This window comes from Buceros rhinoceros, unplaced genomic scaffold, assembly GCF_000710305.1.
Source record: "Buceros rhinoceros silvestris isolate BGI_N320 unplaced genomic scaffold, ASM71030v1 scaffold13987, whole genome shotgun sequence".
Taxonomy (NCBI): Eukaryota; Metazoa; Chordata; class Aves; order Bucerotiformes; family Bucerotidae; genus Buceros; species Buceros rhinoceros.
This window is the reverse complement of record NW_010421644.1, coordinates 2,630-2,974: the sequence shown is the minus strand read 5'-3', so window position 1 is coordinate 2,974 and position 345 is coordinate 2,630. Positions and strand designations below refer to the sequence as shown.

At 71.0% G+C, this 345-nt stretch overlaps 1 protein-coding gene across 1 annotated transcript in view; it reads left to right on the top strand.

Moving 5' to 3' along the window:
• Positions 1-345, top strand: part of LOC104496610 (solute carrier family 12 member 3-like) — a gene marked incomplete at its 3' end in the record, with an annotated part of 5,845 nt that overhangs the window by 3,167 nt on the left and 2,333 nt on the right. Inside the window, 1 exon segment of the mRNA XM_010139755.1 lies at positions 285-342. Within this exon segment, the coding sequence (XP_010138057.1) occupies positions 285-342 (58 nt within the window).

Here is a 345-nt window from a genome sequence, read left to right as displayed (position 1 = left end):
AAACATGTGGCCGGGGGGGAGGCAGGTGGTGGGAGCAAGCTGTGGACACCAGCACCCCATACCCCAGGGCACGCGCTGCAGGCGCCAGACCTCACTCCTGCCTCCGCGGCGGGGAAAGTCCTCCAGCGTGGGCAGCAGGGACGTGGCAAGGGGGACGCCGCGGGCAATGGGACACAGGGCTGGGTTGCGTGACACTGTGGGGAGATGCTAGCCCCGTTCCAGCCCCGCTGAGGGGCTGCTGGGACAGGGCGCAGGCGCTGAGCCGGTGCCACGTGCCCCTCCAGGCGCCTGCGTGGTCCGGGACGCTTCGGGCAGCCTGAACGATAGCGTGGTGGTGGGCTCGCC